The following is a 19,694-nucleotide window of genomic DNA, read 5'->3' as shown; positions in this document are numbered from 1 at the left end:
TCGCCAAATTCTTTGTTATTTTACGTTGAGGGACATTGGGCCTCATTCAACAACCGTTCTTAAGAAGAAATGTCTTCTTAAAACCCACTTGCGCAGTTTTTACAAAGATTCTGGCATTCACCAATGTTTTCTTATTCTGGATTTTTTTTGCTTGGGTAAGAACAAAATCCACGCACATTCAAGGGGACACTTACGCACATCGGAGTGCTGAAATGTTTGTGCCAACTAATTGGTTAACGCATTTTCTTCGATGTCCTCTAAAGACAGCACCAGGCAGCTAAGGTTGCTCAGAGTACTGTTTGAGGAAGTCCCGAACAAGGTCCAGATCCAGGAATTTGGTAGCAGAGAAGAGGGCGAGTCTGGGGGAGGGAACGGTGCAACTCTCTTTCGCGTTCTCTTTTCGGTTTGACTTTGCTGATGTGGACGGGTGGATCCTTATGGAACAGGGAAATCAGAGTCGAACCGCCACCGGGAGGTCAAGAAGCCAGCTTGTAGGAGAAGGAGATAACTGACATTCGATTTTTAATCTTTGATCTTGAGCTTCTTCTCTCCAAATGTTTCCTCCAGACAAGGTGGGGGAACGTGTCCGGAAGCGCACCTGAAGTTGAATCCTCCCTGAGGAATCTCACCACGTTTTAAGAACTCTGACCTCACTGATTGGCTGTTGCAGGCCGTATTATTCAAACATGCAGTTGCGTTTGTCTGTGAGTTAAAGTAGGATGATTGCAGAATGATTTGCATGAATCTCTGTCAGTGGTTACTGAATAAAACCAGCAGCAGTCTGACTGTAATCTGATCTTCAGACAGCCGTTAAAAATACAGGAAGTGTCTGAACTCGTCTGTACATAAAAGTACAGGAAGTGTCTGTACATATCAACTTCACTGCGGTTCCTTTTCAACTTTTCGTTCACGGCACACCCAGATTTTCACAGAATGCATTTTATTCTTTAGCTTTTAGGACAAAACTGGAAGCACATATTTCATTCTTTTAAGGATTAAAATAAAAATAGTTATTGATAAATTTTGTTTAATACATTTTGGGGGGATTGTTGATTAAATGGAGCAAATGGAAAAGATTTAGAAATGTATCATATTTCTGTTTGCTTTAATCAAATTGAGGATTTCGAGGTTATGTCACACCAAATGTTGATTTTTTTCTCCTGCGAACATGTCTGTCACAGCGCTTCGAGTTTCTCTTTTATCTTTCCCCCACCTCCATCAGCTATACAGTGGAAAGTATTCAGACCTCTTTCCATTTTTCACTCTTTGTTTCATTGCAGCCATTTGCTAAAATCAAAAAAGTTCATTTTATTTCTCATTAATGTACACTCAGCACCCCATCTTGACAGAAAAAAACAGAAATGTAGAAATTTGTGCAAACTTATTAAAAAAGAAAAACTGAAATATCACATGGTCATAAGTATTCAGACCCTTTGCTGTGACACTCATATTTAACTCACATGCTGTCCATTTCTTCTGATCCTCCTTGAGATGGTTCTACTCCTTCATTGGAGTCCAGCTGTGTTTAATTAAACTGATTGGACTTGATTAGGAAAGGCACACACCTGTCTATATAAGACCTTACAGCTCACAGTGCATGTCAGAGCAAATGAGAATCATGAGGTCGAAGGAACTGTCCAAGGAGCTCAGAGACAGAATTGTGGCAAGGCACAGATCTGGCCAAGGTTACAAAATAATTTCTGCAGCACTCAAGGTTCCTAAGAGCACAGTGGCCTCCATAATCCTTAAATGGAAGAAGTTTGGGACGACCAGAACTCTTCCTAGACCTGGCCGTCCAGCCAAACTGAGCAATCGTGGGAGAAGAGCCTTGGTGAGAGAGGTAAAGAAGAACCCAAAGATCACTGTGGCTGAGCTCCAGAGATGCAGTAGGGAGATGGGAGAAAGTTCCACAAAGTCAACTATCACTGCAGCCCTCCACCAGTCGGGGCTTTATGGCAGAGTGGCCCGACGGAAGCCTCTCCTCAGTGCAAGACATATGAAAGCCCGCATAGAGTTTGCCAAAAAACACATGAAGGACTCCCAGACTATGAGAAATAAGATTCTCTGGTCTGATGAGACCAAGATTGAACTTTTGGCGTTAATTCTAAGCGGTATGTGTGGAGAAAACCAGGCACTGCTCATCACCTGCCCAATACAATCCCAACAGTGAAACATGGTGGTGGCAGCATCATGCTATGGGGTTGTTTTTCAGCTGCAGGGACAGGACGACTGGTTGCAATTGAAGGAAAGATGAATGCGGCCGAGTACAGAGATATCCTGGAAGAAAACCTCTTCCAGAGTGCTCTGGACCTCAGACTGGGCTGAAGGTTCACCTTCCAACAAGACAATGACCCTAAGCACACAGCTAAAATAACAAAGGAGTGGCTTCAGAACAACTCTGTGACCATTCTTGACTGGCCCAGCCAGAGCCCTGACCTAAACCCAATTGAGCATCTCTGGAGAGACCTGAAAATGGCTGTCCACCAACGTTCACCATCCAACCTGACGGAACTGGAGAGGATCTGCAAGGAAGAATGGCAGAGGATCCCCAAATCCAGGTGTGAAAAGCTTGTTGCATCATTCCCAAGAAGACTCATGGCTGTACCAGCTCAAAAGGGTGTTTCTACTCAATACTGAGCAAAGGGTCTGAATACTTATGACCATGTGATATTTCAGTTTTTCTTTTTTAATAAGTTTGCACAAATTTCTACATTTCTGTTTTTTTCTGTCAAGATGGGGTGCTGAGTGTACATTAATGAGAAATAAAATGAACTTTTTTGATTTTAGCAAATGGCTGCAATGAAACAAAGAATGAAAAATGTAAAGGGGTCTGAATACTTTCCGTACCCACTGTATATTGCCATTCTCACTATCATAGTCAATATGTGGCCCTTGTACTGGAACTTCTAATGGTGTGCTACAAGGCAAAGCTGTACAGAAGAGCAATCAATACGTGGAAGTGTTAGCATGATATCAGAATATAATTCTTAGAGTTTCCTCCAAGTAGAACAGATTTTACAAGTCATACAAAAATCTTTAGTTTTATAAAAAAAAAAAAGTTCCAGCCAGAGAGTTGCAATGATGTCTTGAACATTTTTTGTTTTTTTTTAATCACAAAATTATTACAAACATTTCTTCAGATTTTTATAATTAAATGTGTTTCGTTTAAAATATTTCTTTTACAGACGGTACTTTTTTTCTTTTATGTCACTGATAAAATAATGCCATTTTTCTTTGGAGTTATAAGCAGTGAAACAGATTTTACACTGAGATATTTTATTGTCTTGGTAGGATCCTTCCATGTGACCGGAGCTGAACTTTGGTTTACCGCCATCTTTTTGACAGTGAGGTAATAAAACCACCATGCAGTCCTGCTGATGTCGCATTTAGAGTCCCTAGGATTTGTCATAAACCGATGCAAAAGTCAGCTTACTCCCAGCCAGAAAATCCGTTTTCTATTCTTTTCGCTTCGGCCCACCGATTGCTGCGAATGCATTTAAAAAAATGTAAACACAATTTTCCCTCAGGGAACATTGGTTATATGCATAACCTCCAGATTTAAAACTGGACCATGAAACTCTAACACTGGTTTATAGTATGACATCATCTAAACTCTTGTTGTAACTGTAGATATGAAGGTAAAACCATCATCCCACTTCCTTGTTATTTTTTTCCCCAAACATGCAATACAAATGTATTTACAAAACTGTCAATAAAAAGCATCAAATGACCCATAATTTAAATTAAGTGGGCAAAAAAAAAATCAGTCTGCTTCAGTTTCCCTTTGTCAAGGCTCTGTCTTATCTTTCTGATATTCCCCTTTTTTCCCATGACAGTGTGGTGTACTGCTTTTACATGGGTTCTGTATGAATTGATATCAATATTGCTGAACCTTTGTGTTTTTCAGATCTCATATTTCCACAAATGTTAAAAATGTGTTGTGGAAAATTTGCACTATTTGTGACGCATTACATGCGATATGTTTTGCACGTGCGTGAGGTGCTATCACATATTCAACAGGTGGAAAACTTTCCCCCATATTTCCCCCCATGGCATCATATGTTGCAACATGTGTTTCATGTGGAAAACATGGGAAAACTGTTTTTTTTTTTTTCTGTACAGGAAACTAGATATTGACACGGGATCCCTGTACAAGACAAGACCCCGAGATGGTGGCTGAACATGGTTGATGCAAAATTCCAACAAATTAATAACTAATCAAACTCAGTAGACCCGTATGATGCGTAGTAAACCTGAGGAATATTGACATCGTATCATATTCCTATATCCATGAAGCCCTGCCTCAAATCTTACCCCGCTAAACACCTCCCACATCCACATGATTGACAGTTGTCGATCACAACCTGTCCCCTCCTTCTGTTACATCTATCATTTTAAAGGCTCATTCCTCCCTGTGTGATCTCTGTTGACTCCACCTGATCCCCCAATTCCACACACCGGGATGGACTGCAGTACGTACGGTAAGACACAGACTCCTCTTTCTGTTCAGTGTACATTTTAATCAAAATAAAATTCAATTTAACCAAGATGGTCATTCTACTAAATATTTAACATGACAGAAGGTTTTTTTTAGATGGTTTTGTAACATTTCTAACCAGCATATAAGCAGTAAGTTGACATTTTCAACACTATGTAGTTGATATAAGAGCCTTTAAAGTGTTTATTTATGTAATTAATGTAAGGTTAATGTTATTACGCAGCAATGCAGCATCTATAACTGGTGTAGCCAATAAACAGATAATGATGATTGATAAATAACATATTATAACCACTTAAGTCCTTGATGTGTTTTTCACATTTCAAAATGTTCATTGTGAAGACATAAGTTAGAGAAGCTTCTCTTAAAGAAAATGTGTGCAATTGCTGCACCTGCTGATATTGACTGGCCTCATTCTTGGACGACTTTATAATCATTTTCTCGGCGACCTTAATGTACTGGCTAAGTCATTATAATGATCGTATGTACATCTGATATGTCTGCTGAGATACTTAACATATTGAAATGGAGTTCGTACTGTAAATAGTGCCCTGTTATAACAACGATGGGCTGAATGGGCATTATATAGATTTATTATATAAGTAATAACAGCTCATACATGGTACATGTCATCAGAATGACTTAATTTAGAAATGTCAGTGGAGTTGCATTAAAGGTGTAGGAATAAATCTCATTACTCGTCATGTTTACCAGGGATCGCGTTATGCATATGCTCAATGTTTATGGTTTGCTATTTGAATGCCAAGAAACGACATAAAATACGTCAGCGGTACATAAACGGTTTATAAGTTACAGGTGAGCAAAAAAAATAAGAAAGACAAGAGAAATAACTGTGGCCTCTACACTGCAATTATAATAGCTCACAGTAATATAAAATATGATGTTACATTGAATATATGTAATAAAACAATACAACTGTGATAGATTTCATTCATCATCTTCTAATACAGAGGTGGTAAATATTTAACTACAGGATATACAGCTGTTGACAAATTTATCTATAAATAATAACACAATATTTGTATCTCTCATTTTAATGTGTTCAGTAAATTCTACTTATATTCTAATCACGGGATTCAAATAAAATGTTAGAGCGTGTGAGCAAAAGTATATTTGTGAGTGTTAAGAGTGACGTTGTCATGAATGCATGCATAAATATACTTCTTCGTCTGTGGTAATGAAATTAAATTAACTGCTTCATGAATTAGAGCTGCAACAATTTGTCAAGTAATCCATTAGTTGATCTGTAGATTGAGGGAAAATGAATCAGCAAATACTGCTACTGCAAAAGAGAAACCCTTGTGGTCTCTGTTTTCTCAAATGTGAGGTTTTGATGCTCATTATTGTCGTACATAATCATAAATGAATATCTGTGGTATGTCTCTGTTAATGAGGCGCTAAAGGATGTGAAGATGTTGCCTTGATCTGTGGGGAATTATAAAATTTGGCATTTCTCTGGGGTTTTATAGAAAAAAATAAAACAACAACAAAAACACGATTAACAAGGAATAAAACAGGTTAATAGGTTAATAAGAATAAAAATAAAGGTTATTAGCAGCAGCCCTAACATGAATGTCTTGATGTTTTACATCTGTCCCAGAGCTTGACACCCTGGAGGTCCCTCCTCTCACCCCGACCAGTAAGGAGGTCCTCAGCCAAGCGGTGAAAGCCAGTTTCGCTGGCTTCACCGAGGAGAGAATCAGCCGTCACTTCCCACAGGGTGCGGTCTGAGTTACATTTAGTCATGAAAAACTGATAGGAGCTTTTATTAGAACATATTGCTGGTTTACATTAAAAAAAAACTGTACATTTATGAGTATCTACATATGTCTAGATCCCACCTTGTGGTCTGAGTGGGAGGTGAACCACTGGCTAGACTGGTGCCAGGCTGAGTTTGGCCTCCACTGCCTGGGCTCAGACCTGAGAGGTCTGCAGGGCAACGAGCTGTGCGGTCTGAACCGAGAGGCTTTCCTGGACCTGATGTCTGACTGCACTGCAGGAGAGATCCTGTGGGAGCACCTGGACACCATGAGGAGAGGTGACGGCACTTGTCAATGAAAAGTTCTGGACGAACCTTCTAACTATTGTTGGCAGTGTAGAACAACACCGAAGACTTCAAAACTCTCAAGATATGGATGTATGTAGGAAAACAAAAAAGTAAACAAAGCAAAAATAGGTTTTAAAACGTGATTCTTCAAAGTTTACTTTGATAACTGCGTTGCACTTATTTTTATTCTCTTCATGAGGTCGTCATCAGGAGCTTTTCCAACTGTCTAGAGGGAGTTCCCACATACTGTATTCACTTGGTGGGAACCACACGTACAGATAACATAACGTAAGACGCAGCAGCTGGAACCCAAAATCTCGCACACACATCAGACCAAAGTCCAAACTTCCTCTGCTCTGATGTCTATTTTCTTGTGTTCCTTGGTCCCATCAGTTTTCTTCTTCTTCTCCTCCCTCAGTACTGGTTTATTTACAGAAATTTGACTCTGAAGGCCTGATTCACAGACCCCTCCTACCAGTTAATGGTGAGATGAGTCTGCTGTGGAAGAATTAATGTGGGCTTTAATCTGAGCTGCTGTTAATTGGGGATTTCTGAGGCTTGTAAGTCCCATGAACTTCTCCTGTGCAGCAGAGGGAATCCTTCCTCGGTGGGGCCTTGTGAGAGCCAGTCTCCTCACGGCTTTTCATGACTTTTACAACTGCAATTGAAAAACACTTTTTTAACATCTGGGTCGTACTTTGAAATCAACTTGAATATTTCCAAAGGTTTCCTCTATTATAGCGCTAATTCAGGGCCCTCCTCCCCATAAACTGATTGTGGATTCACTAATGTTTGCAGAGGAATCAGGTACCTGCTCCTCCAACATCTTAATGGCCATTTGTTTTGCCGTTAGGGTTCCTTGTCAAGGCCACTCGTGCCAAAGCTACAACAACATTCGTGATCACTGGCAAAGTGGCAGCGAGTTTATTCCTGGAAAACCTATTTGGTGACCGGTGGTAGATTTCAGGTGGCAACGCCATTTTAAAGCAGATTTAAAAATACAAAGAGTTTTGATTGGACCGTCCTCCGTGTTTTACAGGAGTATTAAATCACAACTAATATCACATAAATGGACTGATTTAATGCAGCGATAAGGAATGCAAACCACATAGCAAATCATTTTAGTAATAGCAGATTTATTACAAAAACAAAAAGCAGATATTTGACTGGATGAGTTTTGGCAACTGATGCTGATGCTGGAAGAAATTCCAATAATGAATTTAATAAGATTCACCTGTTATCTAAAAAACAGTCCAGGTGATGACCTCATGACGCTGGTTATGATATTGACCTTAGTAGGCAAAGCTGCCATCAAGACAAACATAGCTTCTTTGAAGAATCAAGGTTTACACTTCTTTATTTAAAACATAATTTCACATGTGCTAATTCATAGTTTCGATGGTTCAGTTTTTGTCAACATAAAAGATGTATGCTAACTTTAGACCGGTGCGACGATATCTTACATTTCAGTCTCAAATCTGATCTTCCGGTTCTAAGAAAAATAAATACGAGAGGACCTTTCAAAAAATCAGGAGGTCATTCAACAACACTTACAAGATTATGAAAGTTTTTTGAGAATACTCAAACACAAACAATCATCCAAATAAAACACAGCACTGTCTGGTCATTTTCTGAAACCTAATATATCATCATCACACTTCTTTTTTTTTATTATTCAAAAACACTAAAAACAAGGAAACACAATTAACACATATTATAAATTCTACTAATTGGTTCCTTCTGTAAAAATAGTGTAGTTCACAGTTCAACTTTGGCTGTGCTGCCATTTTTTGAGTTGTGTTGTTCAAAAGAAGCCAAAAAGATGTTTGCTTTCCAAGGAACAGATTAAGAATCTTTTGTGCTGTCAAATGACCTTTCCAATTATTTCTTTTTTTTTGTCAGTCACTCTAATGTCAGGTCATCAATGAGGGACAAACTATGGTTCTAAACAAACATGCACTGTATTTCTCTGAAAGTCTCTTTTTCAACAACACATTATCATTTGAATTTCATTCTCCAGAGAATGAATATGACTGCAGTTCTTCATTATCCACCTTTGTGATACCGTCCTACTGCCAGCTTCAAGTCATCAAAGGTAATAATGTAAACATATGCTGTCTCCAAAGCTTTAGCTATTGCTCTTAATCATAGCTATTACATGTAGTTATAACTGCGTAACATTGTTATTTTATTGTCTATGTTTCCTCAGAAAACTACTCGGACCACGTTCAGGAGCCTCCAGACAAACACAGTTACCATGTGCAGTACCATCCCAGTGAGAGCTCGGACCTGCACACCCTGGACACGCTAACAGTCCAACATCGAGGCTACAATCTGGTAAAAGCAGAACATCCCAGCAGCAACATCAGCGGTGCTGCTCTGCTGCAGGAGAGCGGAGGGAGTGGAGGTGAGAAGATGATGTTCGAGCCAGATTAATTGAATCATTGCTTTGGTTCTGAACTTGATACTGTTTGGGTCGAGTCACGTACCGGGATGAGACTTCAGTTTCAAAAACAGCAGGCCTCACACTGGAGCCCCTCCTAGACAAATTAGTTGGCATGTACGAATAATAAAAAAGAAGTCTGACTGTGTACTTATTAGACTTAATGATTTTAATGCATCATCATTATCATGGCTGCTGAAAATTCTGGATTCTGATTGGTTTGAATATGTGGATTAATGCTTAGTAATTATTGGACAGTTTGACCTGCCATAAAAATGAATGCAGTAGTTTTAAACAGACAACTAAAACTGAGCTTTCATTAAAGATGCTGGAGAAGATGTGAATGTCTGAGGCCAAAGAAGAACAGACTTTAAAGTGGCAATGGCAATGAAGGCTTTTATTAGCCTCTTTTAGCTCCTTGTTTCATTTTTTAATTTTATTTCCAGCTGCAGGCAGCTGTTACTGGAGAGATAATATGGAGCGTACTGGAGAATTTAAAGAGAGGTTATTTTCTCAGGAGCTCCTGGAGACCAAAAACAGACTTAAAATAAGAGTGAATATTGGATATTCAACCGGTTGATGCAGATATGACACCAAATAAATGCTGACTTTGCTCGGTTTCTGTGTAAAATGGCAAGTTAAGACATTAGCCATCAGCCTGCAACAGTTTTACCAGCTTGTTTAAAATTAAATATGCTGCTAAAGAATGATTAAAATGAAGTATGGGAATGTTTAAACACATTTCTTTCTATTCATCTGACCGATACCAATCAGTCTCATTCCCGTGTTCATCTCATGTGTACTTCCAGAAACAGACTCAGAGGAGTTTGCTCACAGTGACGACTCCGACATTGTGGGCTCTCTGTCTTGGACTGCTCCGCTCCACGACATAGAGCCAGTAATGGAAGAGAACATGTCTGAAGATGCCTTCACTTTACCGCACCATCACAGGAGCTTCAAAGAATATATAGGTAACAAAACAGATCTGGGCAGAGCGGTGATACCAGCGGCCATCCTCGCCGGTTACACAGGTGATTACAGCGAGAAGGTATTGGGATTTATGTCAGTTGTAGATCCGTCCAGAAGGGATTCATGCTGACTCTTTCCACCGTGTTTCAATAGGTAGTGGTCCCATTCAGCTGTGGCAGTTTTTGCTGGAGCTTTTGACAGATCGCAACTGTCAGTCGTGTATCAGCTGGACGGGAGATGGGTGGGAGTTCAAGTTAACAGACCCTGACGAGGTAAATGACGTGGAGTTACTGTAAGTGCTATTTTACCGCTATTAAAAGGTGCTCACGACAACATCCTGGTGGATTCTGACTTAGCGCCAGAAAGTACAAAAGTTCTGGCAAAAACAAGCCAACATTGATGTATCGCATTTGGCAAAGTCTGTCAAAGTCTTAACAATTAAAAGCTGAACATCAATGGAGATTTCTTGGATCCAGCCCCTAGTGGCCCTCGGTGGTATTGCACTTTAAGGAATTGGCTTCTTCTTTCAGACCCGGAAGCTACATCCACAGCAAATTACTGGAGTGGAAAATCTTGGAGATAAACAAAACAGATTGAAAAAGTTCGATTAGGAAGTTACTACACATATGACCTGACAGCATGTGTTCAGAGATTCTCTTTGGTGGAGTAATATTTCGGTGTTCGTTCGCTGAGTGTTGAGGAGCATGATTCAATGCTACTCCTTTGGTTTTGCTGCACAGCTTTGTTGCCATATTAGCATTTCCCAGCATGCCATAGTTATTTCTTTGTAACTTTTGAGAATAAAGGAGTCACATTAAATCTAAGTGAAGGGCAGAAATTATATTTACTTTCGTTAAAACATGCTGTTTTGCTAAGCACTGTGAAAGAGTTCACATTAAAACAACTTAAAGTAAAAGTTGAATTTTACTCTCTGTGGGAGTTCAAGTTGACTCCTGAAAAGAATTACTTTCACTGTGCTTGAGAGTGTATTCAGTGGTCTCACATGGACGCTTAAATTGAGTGGATTTGAACTCAGAGTTTATTCTAAAAACTAGTGTTTGCTGTTTCCATTTTTAGATACAGTCTACGTTTTATACACTGCCAACTAACAAGAAAAAGCATGGAAGTAATCCGGTTTTGGAGTTGTAGCCTTTGAGCTCGACTGATATTACCACTGCTTTCAATCTTTGTTCCCAACCAGCAAACAAAATGTTCCCCTCATCAAAAACATGAACATTTGTTTTTGAGCGTGACTGAGACGGTCAAGTCCTCATTCCTCTCAAGAGATGAGTGTTGCTGGCAGATTAAGACGAAGTGAGAGGCGTAAGAGGCCTGTAACTACCTGGTCTTCAGTTATCGGCCTCCGGTGTTCACATGTAGGTTTGTTTCCAGGTAGCTCTGCTGTGGGGTCGGAGGAAGAACAAACCCAAGATGAACTACGAGAAGCTGAGTCGCGGCCTGCGTTACTACTACGACAAGAACATCATCCGCAAAACGGCTGGCAAACGCTACGTCTACCGCTTTGTCTGCAACCTGCAGGGCCTGCTGGGATATGAGCCCGGGGAGCTGCACGCCATGTTGGATATCAACAAGAAGAGTCACTAATGAATCCACAAACATTGGCAGAGGGATAAACACCTTTTTAAGGACTCTTTAGTACATAAGACCTGAATGTGCGAGGCCCAGGAGTGTGTGTTGGTGTATTTACATGTGTGAAAGAACAACTGGTAAAACGTAACACTTTATTTTGTTGTGACTGTCGAACAATAAAACTCACAGCATTTGTCTACTTTAGTTGATGTAATTTATTCCTGTGACATTAACAGTCATCCATTTGTATCTCTAATATTACAATTACTTTGTTGGGGACAATGCTGTCAAACAAAAATGACTAGGAATTATGGATAAAATCTGAAAAAAAGTTATACAATATGTGACGATTTAATCATCAGTAAAGTAAATGAGCTCAGAAATGGCAATCAGTGGAAAGTTTTATCGATCTGGCAAAAGTCTAATGCAGACACGTGCTGTGAATGTCCACCGTCTACAGGAATTAACAACTCGCGAGACTCTTCTGGTTAATTTCTGGCATCGGCTCGTTTCAATTAAGTTTGTATTAAATATCTTCAACTGAGTTACTCTGAGAACTTTGCTCCTTCCGGACGAGACTCTGCTTCTACTGGTTTGTTTTCCTTTTTTTCCATCGGCTCACAGCTCGCTCCTTCCTCTTTAAAATATCTTCACTCAGCTGACCGCTTTCAGTGAGAACATAGTGCAAGGCTGAATGCTTATTTCGATGTGCATAAATCACCCAGCTTCCCACCGTCAGTTTATTTAATAAAACTATTAAACCATATTTTTTGCCAAAAAAATGAACACTGTAAATGGGCACAAGTAAGAGCAAGAAAGTGAGAAAATTAGCAAAACGAGACTTAAAGGTAAAATTTAAAATTGCTGAAAAGAAAGAGTGAATAACATTTTATGAAGAAAAGTATTAAAACTATTAACTGAGGCCTAAACTGAATTAAAACTATTCAACAAAAAAGAAATTAGAAAAATGTGCAGCATATGAAGAACAAAGGGAAAAATTGTGATTCAGAGGGTGAAGAATTAGATATGCACAGAGAGGGAAACAGTACAACAATGAAGGAAGAAAAAATTGAAATGATGAGAAAAAAGGGAAAAAAGAACGAAAATTCCAGTTTTGGTGAAACGTGGTGCGATGATGTTGGCTCAGATAAGCCGTAGGAGAAAACATGGTTTATTCACATACCGTTGAGTCAGCGGTAGCTTCATTTACATTTACCCCAGATTGACAGCGTAAAAATAAGAATCTGTTTTCGAAAAGAAATGGCTGATTGCTGATGTGATTTTATCCGTGAGAGAACAAAGGGACAGAAACAGAGCGAGAGCAAACAGAGGATTACTTCCACCACTTACCCTCCCGAGGCCTGTTAATGGAAGCGCCGCTGTGGGGGGAGGGAGTGGGTTTGCGGCTGAGTTTAATCACTAGTCAGGACGGAGCCGATGTCTTTTCAGGGCTGGAGAATTCGACAATAACCGTGACATTTATACCAGATTCCCCAGAGAGCTGTGAGTAACAGATGCAACAAAACTGAACAACTGAAAAGAGCGATTCAAGACATCTTGTTCTGTTAGTTCCATGTTCAACCTCGCTATTGCTTATCTGGCCATTATCAGATCTGATGGCTGTGGAAGAAGAGTACTGAGACCACAATTTGTGCTGTGTGGTGCAATTTATCTCAATAATACAGTATTTTTTACAGCGAGTAGTTTCGACCCAGAGATCTGATTGGTCAACTGTACATTTGGAACGTGTTTAAATCCCCATGACAACACACCCTGTTCATCACAACAAATATCACTCCGCCTACTCAATGGCAATATGTGGCAAAATGTGACCCATTTGGCGAAATCGGGACTCTTTTGGTAATTTTTGGTCACTCCGAGCACCCGTGTACCGTAACACCACAGATAGTCGGGCACTTAAAATCCTAGCGACGGCTAGCTTGACCGGTTTAGTTTTATGAAAACTATGTGAAACAGTGCTAAAATCTTAAAAACACAAGTCCATTGATATCTTTTTTTTTTTTTTTTTTTTAGCAGATATCTTAGTTATAAGAAGATTGAGCTAGCTGAGCAGTTTAGTGTTTCTATGTGCTGTCGTTATTCAGTTTGAGAAACCATCTCTAGAAAGCAATAAAATGGACCAGAAATCCTCTCTGTTGCTAGGCTTGTTGCTAAGGGTCAGATTACTTCCTGGAGTAGTAAACATCGCATACATTACATAGGAGTCTACTGACGTGACTGATTTTCTTCCAGTTCTTAGCCATACCCGATGTGTTGCCTTGGAAACGGAGATTGCACGATCAAAAGTTTTATATTTTGAGAGCAAATGGCCCCACAATATGAATACATTTTTAATACATATTTTATTTAGTTGGTAACTTGGGCACGGGTCTCCAACACGTAGATTGCCATCTACCAGTAGAACATGATCCGGTTCTGAGTTGATTGTGGAAGGTTCAAACAATATGTATATAAATTTGATTAACCAAAGTCTCTTGGTAAATCTATCGAATCAAATTCACTCACCAAAGTTCGCAGCAATTTTTCACGGGACTTCAAACCAAGGAGGTGAATGAGCTGAAAACAGCACTTAACTAAGTGGCTAAAGCGATGCAGTGTGATGAGTCGGTTGACTCCAGCGATACAGCCCGGCTGCAACTTCAGAATAAGACTTGACAGATGAACATTTAAACGACTCAATTAGAGTGAACTTAATCTTGTTGATTCCATTTAGTGCCAGCCATCTCAGTAACACTAAAAAAAGATTGAATGCTGAAAACAAAAATGTGAACGACAGATAGAGGGAATGTGAAAGGAAGTGATGTGGTGATATGTGGACTGACAGAAAATAAAATTAAGTTAGTAATAAACATTGTTTCGTCTTCTAAGGCCGATGTGAGTAATTTGAGCTTTTTCAATTGAAAAAAGGTAAAGAAATGCATTCAGAAAAAAACATCCTGATGCTGTTGAATTTAAGCTGCTGTGATACAAAATGCGCGTTAAGACTGTCAATTTGTTATTGTCACATAAGAAAAGATTATTGAGCTAGTTTGGTGGAGCTCAGCTATGTGAATAGATGTTACTAAACACGAGTAGCAATCAGAGGAAAAAAAAAAAAAAAAAAGGTTGGAGACCCCTTATTTACATGAAGCAACACTCGTGGGACTGACAGGAGCCATTCTTAAATCCACAGGCACAGAAAATAATCCCCTGTTGGATTACGAATCGATAAATAATAAAGCCTTGTGCCGTATCACAGATGTTGAATTAGACTGCTTGATTTATCTGCAGGAGCTGACTATTGCAGTCCCCCACTCACAGCCTACTTCACATATGCACTGAAGTGAAAGGCAGGGAGGGATGGCTGAGCGAGAGTGAATACATCAATTAGGTTCCATTAGTCCAACCACCACCAGCTGATCTCTGTTGAAACACCTTCTGACAGGGATTCTGGTAAAATGGAAGCATGATCCTTTAGTACCTCAGTACCTTATGTGGTTAGTTTCCCACTGGGAAGAATTATTTGGACTCTTTGTCAGTGTTCATGACATGCCACTTATTCACAGTGGGACCTATTTTAATAAAGGAGGAAAGAGTAATACTCCCGGCCCGTTTTGTCCTTTTTATTTAATTTTTCTCACCAGCAACCTCTGACTAGATATCATAGAATTCAGATTGCAAAACTTGCAGCTTGGGGAATGATTGCTTTTAGCCATCTGTTTATGTGATGTTTTACATGCTTTATGATCTGAATAGTGCATCACCAGGCAACGCCCCCAACACGCCCCTTTTGAGGGCATGCCTCAAAATTATTGTAAGTCGCTTTGGATAAAAGCATCAGCTAAATGTAAAGCAATAAAGCCTGTCTCTGTGGTGCAATCGGTTGCAAACAAACATTTACTCACCACCACATGAAGTCAATATTTTAAAGGTAATTGTCGGGAAAAATAATCTGACGATGCAGATATTGCATCACCACCCAATCACACAAAAAACTCTTAAAATTTACATCTGTCTCTGTGGCGCAATTGGCCAGTTCGTTCGACTGTTAATCGACAGGATGGTGGTTCAAGCCCACCCAGGGACGTTTTCAGGGTTGTGAAGTGTTTTCTTTGACTGCTTAAAACAATTATTGAAAAGTTAAGCACCGACTACTTGTTTAATGAGTCAAAAATCTCTGTAAATGTTTGAATTATTTCTTTCTAATCAAGGAAGAATGGATATTTATAGGATAAATGAATTCAACAAACATTTACTCACCACTACATGAAGTCAATATTTTAAAGATAATTGTCGTGAAAAATAATCTTACAATGCGGATATGGCATCACTACGCAATCACACAAAAAACTCTTAAAGCCTGTCTCTGTGGTGCAATTGGCCAGCGCGTTCGACTGTTAATCGAAAGGATGGTGGTTCGAGCCCACCCAGGGACGTTTTCAGGGATGTGAAGTGGTTTCTTTGACTACCGACAATGATTAGTGAAAAGTTGACCAACAACTCCATGTTTGACAAGTCAAAAATGTCTTTAAATGTTTGAAATTGTACTGTCTGAACAAGTAAGAATGGTTATTTATAGAATAAATAAATTCAACAAACAATTCCTCACAGTTACATGAAGTCAATATTTTAAAGGTAATTGTCAGGAAAAATAATCTCATGATGCGGATAATGCATCACCACGCCACGCCCACAAAAAACTCTTAATGTTTACATCTGTCTCTGTGGCGCAATTGGCCAGCGCGTTCGACTGTTAATCGAAAGGATGGTGGTTCGAGCCCACCCAGGGACGTTTTCAGGGTTGTGAAGTGGTTTCTTTGACTACCGACAATGATTAGTGAAAAGTTGACCAACAACTCCATGTTTGACAAGTCAAAAATGTCTTTAAATGTTGGAAATTGTATTATCTGAACAAGGAAGAATGGATATTTATAGGATAAATGAATTTAACAAACATTACCTCACCAGTACATGAAGTCAATATTTTAAAGGTAATTGTCAGGAAAAATAATCTCATGATGCGGATAATGCATCAACACGCCACGCCCACAAGAAACTCTTAATGTTTGCATCTGTCTCTGTGGCGCAATTGGCCAGCGCGTTCGACTGTTAATCGAAAGGATGGTGGTTCGAGCCCACCCAGGGACGTTTTCAGGGTTGTGAAGTGGTTTCTTTGACTACCGACAATGATTAGTGAAAAGTTGACCAACAACTCCATGTTTGACAAGTCAAAAATGTCTTTAAATGTTTGAAATTGTACTGTCTGAACAAGGAAGAATGGTTATTTATAGAATAAATAAATTCAACAAACAATTCCTCACACTTACATGAAGTCAATATTTTAAAGGTAATTGTCGTGAAAAATAATCTTGCGATGCGGATAATGCATCACCACGCCACGCCCACAAAAAACTCTTAATGTTTGCATCTGTCTCTGTGGCGCAATTGGCCAGCGCGTTCGACTGTTAATCGAAAGGATGGTGGTTCGAGCCCACCCAGGGACGTTTTCAGGGTTGTGAAGTGGTTTCTTTGACTACCGACAATGATTAGTGAAAAGTTGACCAACAACTCCATGTTTGACAAGTCAAAAATGTCTTTAAATGTTTGAAATTGTATTGTCTGAACAAGGAAGAATGGATATTTATAGGATAAATTAATTCAACAAACATTTCCTCACCATTACACGAAGTCAATATTTTAAAGGTAATTGTCGTGAAAAATAATCTTACGATGCGGATATTGCATCACCACGCCACGCCCACAAAAAACCGTTACTGTCTACGTGTGTCTCTGTGGCGCAATCGGCCAGTGCATTCGACTGTTAGTCAAAAGGATGGTGGTTCGATCCCGCCCATGGTTGGTCATGAGTTTGTGAAGTGTTTTCTTTGACTACCGACAAAAATTAGTGAAAAGTTGACCAACAACTCCATGTTTGACAAGTCAAAAATGTCTTTAAATGTTTGAAATTGTATTATCTGAACAAGGAAGAATGGATATTTATAGGATAAATGAATTTAACAAACATTACCTCACCAGTACATGAAGTCAATATTTTGACCAGGTCACGCCCCCAACACACCACTTTTTGGGGCATGCCTGTCTCTGTGGGCAATCAGCCAGTGCTTTGACTGTTAATTGAAAGGAATGTGGTTCGACCCCACCCAGGGACGTTTTCAACATTGGGAGGTGATTTATTTGACTGAAGACAACAATTAGTGAAAAGTTAATCAACAACTATTTATTTAACAAGTCAAAACTGTCTCTAAATGTTTGAAATTGTTGTCTCTAATCAAGGAAGAATGGATATTTATAAGATAAATAACTTCAAGCAACGTTTCTTCACCAGTGCATGAAATCAGAATGTTAAAGGTATTTGTTGCGAGAAATCCTCTTGCGATGAGGATAGTCCATCACCAGGCCACGCCCCCAACACCCCCATGGTCATGCCTGTCTCTGTGGTGCAATCTGCCAACATGTTCGACTGTTCATCGAAAGGATGGTTGCTTGATCCCACCCAGGGACAGTTTCATATCCTCTACTAGATTTCTTTGACCGCTGACAACGATTTGTGAAAAGTCACGAAATAAGCATTTGTTTAACGAGTCAGAAATGTGTGTCAATCAAGAAAAAATTATTTGTATATTATATTTTAATCATAACAAAATTTGCCCAAAGTGCAGCACATAGACAAACAGTCATCCATTCGAAAACACAATCCATACAATTAAATGATGACTACCTGGCTGTCTTAGAAAATGTAAATACACACTTTTTAGCATATTAAAACAGCATTAATTAAAAAAGATGGAATAAACAACAATATTGAACACCGTTAATGTACTAATGCATTGGCTAAACGGCGTTTTTGGTGACAAAACAGTGTAAAAAACTGAATTTTCCTTCAGCTTACCAGAACGCTGTCTTTTTTGTTACGGTGTTTTACAGCAGAAAAAGCAGCGTTTTCAATGAAATTGTTCGGAAAACTAGGCGATTTGAGCCACTTATGTCAGCAAACGCGAGTTCGAAATCCACCCCTTCCCCACATCCGATATCCAAAGAATCAAAAATCACAGGACATGATGTTTGACTGTCCCTTGTGCCAAGGTGGTGAGCACTTCTAGGAAATTAACCTTGTTTTGAGTGGTTGACGATCGACAAGTGGGTGCTTTCATGCTTGTGTGAGGTGTATCTCGGTCTGGTTTAGGTTGTTGAATTCAACACTATACCCCAAAGTCGGCCAGCTGCAGGATGATCAGCCCTCAGCTTGTGTGCCGTGCCCAACTGTCTCGAAATTGACAACACTGAGAATGGTAGACGACTGAATGGTTAACAGGTGGGGGTTCTGAAGTGGGTTATGCTGAATTAGTTGGAACCCAGCATTGGTCATTCCGCTTAATCCAAATCCACTGGCTGCTTCTGTCAGCCGCCTCTGAGACGGTCTGCCGCAGAGCCTGACCGTGGCTTCCCAGCTCTTTCAACAGTCTGATGGTTGAAGAAGCCACAAATCCTCTGCATCCCACTTCCACTGGAAAGATTTTAATGTTACAGCCACGCTGCTTTGCTTCTGCTGCAAGCTCTGCATAGCGCGTTCATAGGCCTCTTCAAGCGCGTTCTCCCATGGGACTGTAAGCTCTATGATGTAAACAGTCTTCAGTGACGTGGACCAGAGTGCCAGGTCTGGCCTGAGGTTGGTGGAAGCAATCTCTGGAAGAAAGATCAATTGCTGGCCGATGTCTACCAGCATCTTCCAGTCGCGGGCCATGATTAAGTGTCCCGTCTCTAGCTTGGTGGAAGGATGTTTGGGGGCTTTTTGTCCTTCTCGGACAAATGCTGTTGCCTTCAGGGGATTGGCTACTCTCGGGGACAAGGAGTTGGTCGCACACCGCTTGATGTCAATCGCTGATGCAAGGCTCTTGAGGACCTGGTTGTGCCGCCAGGTATATCTGCCTTGCGTGAGGCTGGTCTTGCAGCTTACCATGATGTGTTTGAGAGTCGTTGGAGTTGGGCAGAGGGTTGGATCTTCGCCATACCACTGATGGAGATTCTTTGTTTATGGAAGCACGTCATAAGTAGCTCTGATGATAAAGCTGATTTATATATTAAACAACAAATGAAACCGAAAATTC

General features: G+C 39.8%; 1 protein-coding gene and 4 non-coding genes across 5 annotated transcripts; all 5 read left to right on the top strand.

The window, feature by feature from the left end:
- The first annotated feature begins 250 nt into the window (after positions 1-250).
- LOC138626334 (protein C-ets-1-like) lies at positions 251-11,583 on the top strand. Its single transcript, XM_069707909.1, has 7 exons — positions 251-374; positions 6,120-6,239; positions 6,354-6,557; positions 8,776-8,973; positions 9,819-10,040; positions 10,132-10,250; positions 11,371-11,583. Exons 1-7 carry the CDS (start codon positions 251-253, stop codon positions 11,581-11,583), a joined length of 1,200 nt encoding a protein of 399 aa, XP_069564010.1.
- Positions 11,584-15,930: 4,347 nt separating this feature from the next.
- Positions 15,931-16,004, top strand: trnan-guu (transfer RNA asparagine (anticodon GUU)). Its single transcript has one exon. It is a non-coding gene; the product is annotated as a tRNA-Asn (tRNA).
- A 282-nt stretch (positions 16,005-16,286) lies between these two features.
- On the top strand, positions 16,287-16,360 carry trnan-guu (transfer RNA asparagine (anticodon GUU)). Its single transcript has one exon. It is a non-coding gene; the product is annotated as a tRNA-Asn (tRNA).
- Positions 16,361-16,642: 282 nt separating this feature from the next.
- Positions 16,643-16,716, top strand: trnan-guu (transfer RNA asparagine (anticodon GUU)). The gene has a single exon. It is a non-coding gene; the product is annotated as a tRNA-Asn (tRNA).
- Positions 16,717-16,998: 282 nt separating this feature from the next.
- On the top strand, positions 16,999-17,072 carry trnan-guu (transfer RNA asparagine (anticodon GUU)). The gene has a single exon. It is a non-coding gene; the product is annotated as a tRNA-Asn (tRNA).
- The last annotated feature ends 2,622 nt before the right edge of the window (positions 17,073-19,694 follow it).

The sequence above is a fragment of the Brachyistius frenatus genome, unplaced genomic scaffold (genome assembly GCF_029030835.1).
Source record: "Brachyistius frenatus isolate BFR_SWC_R1_liver_20210118 unplaced genomic scaffold, ASM2903083v1 Contig_73, whole genome shotgun sequence".
Classification (NCBI taxonomy): domain Eukaryota; kingdom Metazoa; phylum Chordata; class Actinopteri; family Embiotocidae; genus Brachyistius; species Brachyistius frenatus.
Note: the sequence above shows the minus strand (reverse complement) of the source record. Positions and strands in the feature narration are given on the sequence as shown.

Coding starts and splice junctions, on each gene's coding strand:
- LOC138626334 (XM_069707909.1), top strand. CDS start 251: ATGTCCTCTAAAGACAGCACCAGGCAGCTAAGGTTGCTCAGAGTACTG. Junction 6,240..6,353: donor CAGCCGTCACTTCCCACAGG/GTGCGGTCTGAG, acceptor ACATATGTCTAG/ATCCCACCTTGTGGTCTGAG. Junction 10,251..11,370: donor AGTTAACAGACCCTGACGAG/GTAAATGACGTG, acceptor GTTTGTTTCCAG/GTAGCTCTGCTGTGGGGTCG.